At 44.2% G+C, this 7,396-nt stretch overlaps 1 protein-coding gene across 1 annotated transcript in view; it reads left to right on the top strand.

Moving 5' to 3' along the window:
- Positions 1–7,396, top strand: part of LOC106809430 — a 19,352-nt gene that overhangs the window by 4,679 nt on the left and 7,277 nt on the right. The window contains exons 7-9 of the mRNA XM_014812510.1: positions 162–270; positions 531–658; positions 922–1,077. Of these exons, the coding sequence (XP_014667996.1) occupies positions 162–270; positions 531–658; positions 922–1,077 (393 nt within the window). The remainder of the gene's footprint in view (positions 1–161; positions 271–530; positions 659–921; positions 1,078–7,396) is intronic.

Here is a 7,396-nt window from a genome sequence, read left to right on the forward strand (position 1 = left end):
CCTTTGATCATTTTCATGCTTGCTCTCTCTCTCTCTCTCTCTCTTGGCATGCTCTTGATCAACCGCTGCAAGCGTTTTAAAATGATGCGAAGTGTATTATTGACTTCGCTCTTAACTTGTTCTATCTAAAAACTACCACAGCATCCACTACATGTCTGTAGGTTGGAGTCTCTTCTATTAAGGAAACCACACAGTCTAGTGAGCTACCCTTTATTCGCGAGTCTAGATATGTCATCACTTCTGAATGCATATCCAGCCAGAATGTTTCAGGTTAGCAATTTCATTTATGATTTTTAAGATAAGATCATACATTTTATAAGTATAAACGACTATTTTCAGATGCGTATTCAGATTATTCAGATGATAAAATCTATTTAAATTAAGAGTATGCCAGAAAATTTACATATTTTATTACGATTGTCAATAATTAAGTAGTGTTGTCTTTACATTAATGTTATATAGGTGTTGATATAGCTGCAATGTCGCTTCTGTTTATAAATTCGTTAAAAAATCTGTATATTTTTTTCTAGCTTCACAACATCTAGTGTCTATCAATAATGATGACCAAGGTGGCGTTATCAATGAGACTGTTGATGGCTCCAATGGTAACAGTACCACAGATCAGTCTACCCACTCGGAGTCAAAGGAAGCTACGCTGGTAATGAGATATAACCCCTTTCGTGTGGGTATGAGGTAGTGATGGTAGTGAGAGATAGAGGGAGAGGGAAAGAAAGAGGGCGGGAAAGAGAGAGAAAAAGTGTGCGTGTGCGTGTGTGCATGCGTTCGTCCGTGCGTGCGTGCATGCGTTCGTGTGTGCGTGATTGAGTGAGTGAGTGCGTGTGTGCGTGTGTGAGAGAGGTGCGGGTATAGAAGGAGACTGATATTAGACTAATATGTAATATCATTTACATTTAATTTCAGACTACAGCGGATTCTGGAGTTACCACCGACCAAATAAAGAAACCTGTATCGGCAGATAAAAGAAGATGCAGTGATCGCATGTCACAAAGAAGGAAATCGAGCTTCAGAAGTAAATACTACTTCACTCGAGACCTCCCAGGGGACAATGCAAACCAGGTGCAACTTTTTGGTGATAGCAGCCCATATATTGATCAGATCAGGTGTGAATAAAAACCAAGTGTTTTCATTGACTCCTGATCTTATATTTTGTAGAGTATAATTACCATATATGTTTACCATAGTACTATATAATGTATATATGTAATCTACTAATGTATGGCCATTGATTGCATGGTCCTAAATGATTGTGTAGTGATTTTTGTTGTAAGAAAATTTTAATAATTTGTATTGTGGCAGATGGTGTTGCGTTATAAAGATTTAAAAAATTGACTACAAACGAAATACCAGACCAATGTGACAGTAACAATTGCACAAATTGCTGACGTTGTGCACTTACAAGTTGTTTTTGCTAATAGATGGCATACGGCAGCTATATTTGACCTGATTGACAGTGTTCCATGCCTAACTACTAGAATGAACCCATGCATAATAGCATGAACATTTATATATATCATTATATATAATATTATCTTTGGGAAGAAACTCTTGAAGAATACGGAATCGTCGTGCAACAGCTGTTTAATCGCGCATACCCGGGAATGATCGGTCATCAATTTGAGGAGATTCTGACCAATAAGTACCTGGAAGGTCTGGGAGATTCGGAGATTCAGCGCTATGTACTCCTTCAACCGTCGAAAATAATGGATGAGGCTATCACCAGCATAGCCCAGTTCAAAGCAGTAATCAGAGAAACAGTACATAGCAGGAAGCCGCCACCAGACAGGAGTCATCATGTACGAGCTGTGGTACAGCCAACAGATCAAACATCAAGCCTGCTTAACCAACTGCGAGATGAGGTACGGCATCTAAAGCAAGAAATGGGTAAGATGAGGGGTGAAACCGAGAGTCAGGGGAGGCCGCGTGAAAGCAGGGGTTGGAGAAGGGGTCAAGGGTCAGGTCAAGGCACACCATACCTACCTATGAGAGGAATGGCAAGGTCACAGCAGGACATGGCGCCAATGAGAAACATTGAGTGTTATTACTGCAGAAGGAACGGACATATACAGAGCGCCTGTCCGCAGAGACTGCATGACAACGATATAAAGAAATCCACACTACCAAATGCCACAAGAATGCGAGATCAACAATCATTAAACTAGGAAGGACCAGGCATAGGGTCGGTGACCTGGTCCATCACAAGGCGGAGAGAGGTAAAACACGACTTACTTCAATTTCGATCAAATAAATAAACGATCTGGAGATATGGAAACTGACGGCGAACAACGAGATGCAGCCTAAAGAAAAGAAAAGCAAGAAGTCAATCCCAGCAGAACAGGGCTGGATACCAACACTCTCAACAGCATCCATACAGTTGCATCCTACATGGAGGGTGCCAGTAAAGGTGCAGGAACACGAAATGAGATTCCTCGTGGATAGTGGATCAAGTGCTACGCTGTTAAATGCCGATCGATTTGATGAAATTAAGGCACATACAAAACAACAATTGAGTGTTGGAAAGAGTGGCCTAAAACTGGCAAATGGAGATCTGCTGGTAATCACTGGAGAAACTGAAGTCCACCTCGAAATCGCTGAACGAATCTACAGGAAAAAATTGATGGTTGCACAATTGGATGGGATATTAGGGATTGATTTCCTTGTCTCAAACAATGTGATCTTCAACATGGCTTCAGGGATGCTGTCATTAAATGGGCAAGACATCCAAGGATGCTGGATAGGTGGAGAGGGTGGTCGACCGGTCTACGTGGAAGAAACGACTAAAATTCTGCCAGGGATCGACTCTAGCGTTCCTGGATGGACATACGCGTATGCGAATTTATCCACAGCAAAGAACGTAAGGCTGGTACCTAGCATAGAATTTAAGAAGCTGGAGTCTCAGGGAATTTAGTTGAAAGAGACTGTTCTCCCCAGAGAAGTCATGAAAGTACCACTCGTCATCAGCCACTCAGGAAAAAGGCCTGTCCTGCTGGTGGAAGATTAACAAGTGGGACAACTGAAGCCCATCGAGGGAGAAGCGACAATGCAAGGACAGGAGAAGGTAAACGCTCTGAATGGAATGGCACCCAGACAGCTTGAAGATCACCTAAGGAATCTACTGGACAGAGCAGATGCGAGGCTGAAACCAGAGGAACGAAGCCGAGTCACTAAAACGCTGCATAACTACCGAGATATAATTGCTGGACCAGGAGATGGCTTAGGAAGGACGAGTATTGTTAAGCATAAGATCGATACTGAACATGCTCGACCGATCAAGCAACCACCACACCGAGTTCCTTTCCATAGACAGGCAGACATGGATAAGGAAATTGAGGAGATGCTAAAGAAAAAAGTCTTTGAACCTGGCAATGGACCATGGGCTTCACCAGTTGTGTTAGTGACTAAAAAGGACGGAGGAGTTAGATTCTGTGTTGACTACAGAAAAGTCAATCAGGTAATACGGAATGATACATTCCCGCTACCCCGGATAGACGACCTGCTGGGTGCCCTAGGCGGAGCCTACTGGTTCGCAACACTAGACCTAGCAGCTGGCTACTGGCAAGTAGAAATGGATAAAGAATCCAAGGATATCACGGGATTCTCCACAAAGGACGCTTTATGGAGAATCCGTGTGATGCCCTTCGGATTATGCAATGCGCCTGCGACCTTTGAGCGACTCATGGAATCAGTCCTGCGTGGGTTGCTAGGCAGAATATGCTTAGTTTACCTTGACGATATCATCTGTTTTTTTTAAACGTTTGAGGAAACACTCGAAAACCTGAAAAAGGTTTTCGACCAATTGAGGGCAGCAAACCTGAAACTGAAGCCAGCAAAATGTCACTTGTTCCAGACAAGTGTCAATTTCCTAGGGCATGTGGTATCAGCAGAAGGACTGAGATTCGACCCAGCAAAGATCGAAGCAGTAACCAACTGGCAGGCGCCGCAGTCAGTTGGTGAAATGAGGAGCTTTCTGGGACTTGCTTCCTACTACAGGAGATTTATTCGTGGATTCTCCACCATTGCAGCTCGGCATCACTCTCGGCACTAACGAAGAAAGAAGTTACTTTCAAATGGGGAGAGAAGGAGGAACGAGCGTTCAGCGAACTCAAGCAGTTGCTAACATCACCACCAATATTAGCATATCCGACGACGGAGGACAAGTTTATACTGGATACGGATGCGAGCAATACAGGCTTGGGAGCTGTTTTGTCTCAGATGCAAGACGGCAAAGAAAAAGTGGTTGCATACGCCAGTCGAACGCTAAACCAGTCACAGAGACGATACTGTTCCACAAAAAAGGAACTGTTAGCGATAGTGGTATTTGTAAAGCAGTACCACCATTATCTATGGGGACGACCCTTCAGGATAAGGACGGATCACGCATCATTGACCTGGCTGATAAATTTTAAACAACCAGAAGGAATGGTAGCATGCTGGATTGCTCTGCTAGATACATACGACTTCGTAATTGAGCACAGGAAAAGACGGCATCACCGGAATGCTGATGCATTATCCCGTATGAGGGTAGGCAAATGCCCTAGAGAGAATTGCCCAGATAGCAGACATGGAATTGCAAAGAGGATCGTACCATTGGCGACAGAGATACGAACAGGCAAGGAAGAGACGGCCGTGCCGGCAGAAGAAGACGAGGAAGATGATGTAAAGAGAAGAGATGAACCACCTAGCCGTAATGGGAGGACTGATGATTCTTCATGGGGGGATGAAGAGAAACATGGCCGCGTTTTAGTCATGATCGATGGGAATCAGGGGCGAGAGGATCACACAGAAAACCCTGATGATGAGGGGGAGGACCATGGTATATGGCACCCCGAGAACGTTAAGAGATTACAGGACAGGGATCCTGTCATAGTCTTCTTCAAGAAACGAATAGAAATGGCGTCAGATAGGCCTGAGTTTTCTGAGATCGTAGGAATGGGAGCGGAAGCAAAAGCATACTGAGGGCAATAGCACCAACTGGAAGCACACGAAGGACGATTGTATTGGCGGTGGGAGACACCGGTGACACCAATCCAGCCAATCCGTCAGCTGATAATACCTGTATAATTGAGGAAAAAAGTATTTCAACAATTGCATTATCATTGAATGGAATCAAAGCGAAAAAAGAAGCAGGGCTAGTATTCAGCAGAGATTCTACTGGCCTGAGTACAGGAAAGACATAGAACACCAGTGTCAATACTGTAGTACATGTGCACGACGACGACACGGTAAAGGGCTGAAGAGAGCACGACTGAAACAGTGACAAATAATGGTAACAAAAGAAAAAAAAGCAGAGAAGAAGAACGACTATCACACGACGAGGGAAGGTAAAGCGTATCCGAGGGCGGACACTAAGAGAAGTTGGGGAGAGTTGTGGAGATTTCAATGGGGATGACAGCATACAACCAGAGACCAGTTCAACAGCAACAGGGATAGAAAGTTCCCCTAGCGACAGGTAGAAAGTTTTCCCCAACGACACAGACAAGCGCGGGGGAGGGGGTTCCACAGCTACCAGATGTTGGAGGTAAGGGAGTTGCGCCACCATGTACACGTGCCGGGCGAGAGAGCAGCGCTGGCTGAGCACGTGGCGGACAGGGGAGGTGCGATGCTTGTGCATATACTGGACCTAGGGGGTTGCATCACCCATACACGTGTCAAGCGATGGGGGTGACAACACCCAGGCACCTGAGGCACGTAAAAGGGAGGCACTGCCCGGATCCTACGTCACCGCAGGGTCCTATATAAGCAGCCAAGATCCAACAGTAAAGTCAGTCGGTCTTTGGACGGCCACGAACGAACGAACGCGCTTGAGAAAGCGAACGAACGAACGTGCTTGAGAAAGTGAACAAACGAACGAATGAACGAACGCGCTTGAGAAAGTGAACGAACGAACGAATGCGCTTGAGAAAGCGAACGAACGAACGAACGCGCTTGAGAAAGCGCACGAACGAACGAACGAACGAACGAACGCGCTCGAGAGAGAGCGCCCACACATCGTCGGAGGGAGAGCCACCCACGAGCAGGACGACGCCCGAGAAGGTATATCCTATACTAAGGGAGGGGTGCGGAGCTATAGCCTACCCCGGACAAGGAGACACACTGCCAACCCACGAACTCGCCTTGAGCCGCGGAGCATACGACGGGGAGAGACAGACGAGGAGCGGCGCCGGGGGCTACAATATTAACCCGTATAATAGCTAAGAGAAGTTAAACGTGTAATCACCTAACGAAGTAACGTAAACGTGACATGAGTAAATATATATCTATATCAATACGCTATATTTGAGATACGTGCAGTGAACGTTATTCATGTTATTTGTATACGATGAATAAAACCATCAGTTGCATATGACTATTAGATATAGACTATCTAAGGACTTGTGTTCATTTCACTCTGGGGGTTTTCTTGCTACTGCATCACCGTCTTACCTTCACGGTAGGAGCGGAAATTGATCCCGACACAAATAAATTACACGTGCTAACCACAGCACGTGTGAAAGGCCAGTGTGGCCACCTCTAGGGCCACTACAGTAGTAAGTCGATAAGGTGTGCCTGATTACTCCACCAAGTATAGGAGTATAGGAAGAGTGGGTGTCACAAGTCGACACAGTGTTGGAGAGTGCCCCCGTGGTTGAGGAAAGATGTGGTGAATGGAATCCTATACTTGTCTGTCATTTTTATTGCCCATCAAAAACAGGTTGAGATGCAGGCACAGATTGATTTCCAATCTCATTGCATGTTGATGCGATGTTTATGCGATGTTTATGCGATGTTTATGCATGTTTATGCATGTTTATGCGATGTTTATGCATGTTTATGCGATATTTATGCAATGTTTATGCATGTTTATGCGATGTTTATGCGATGTTTATGCATGTTTATGCATGTTTATGCGATGTTTATGCATGTTTATGCGATGTTTATGCGATGTTTATGCGATGTTTATGCGATGTTTATGCATGTTTATGCATGTTTGCATGTTTATGAGATGTTTATGCGATGTTTATGCATGTTTATGTATGTTTATTCGATGTTTATGCATGTTTATGCATGTTTATGCATGTTTATGCATGTTTATGCGATGTTTATGCATGTTTATGCGATGTTTATGCGATGTTTGTGCATGTTTATGCATGTTTATGAGATGTTTATGCGATGTTTATGCATGTTTATGTATGTTTATTCGATGTTTATGCATGTTTATGCGATGTTTGTGCGATGTTTATGCATGTTTATGCGATGTTTATGCATGTTTATGCATGTTTATGCATGTTTATGCGATGTTTATGCGATGTTTATGCATGTTTATGCGATGTTTATGCATGTTTATGCGATGTTTATGCATGTTTATGCGATGTTTATGCATGTTTATGAGATGTTTATG

Source organism: Priapulus caudatus, unplaced genomic scaffold (genome assembly GCF_000485595.1).
Source record: "Priapulus caudatus unplaced genomic scaffold, Priapulus_caudatus-5.0.1 Scaffold354, whole genome shotgun sequence".
NCBI lineage: Eukaryota > Metazoa > Priapulida > Priapulimorpha > Priapulimorphida > Priapulidae > Priapulus > Priapulus caudatus.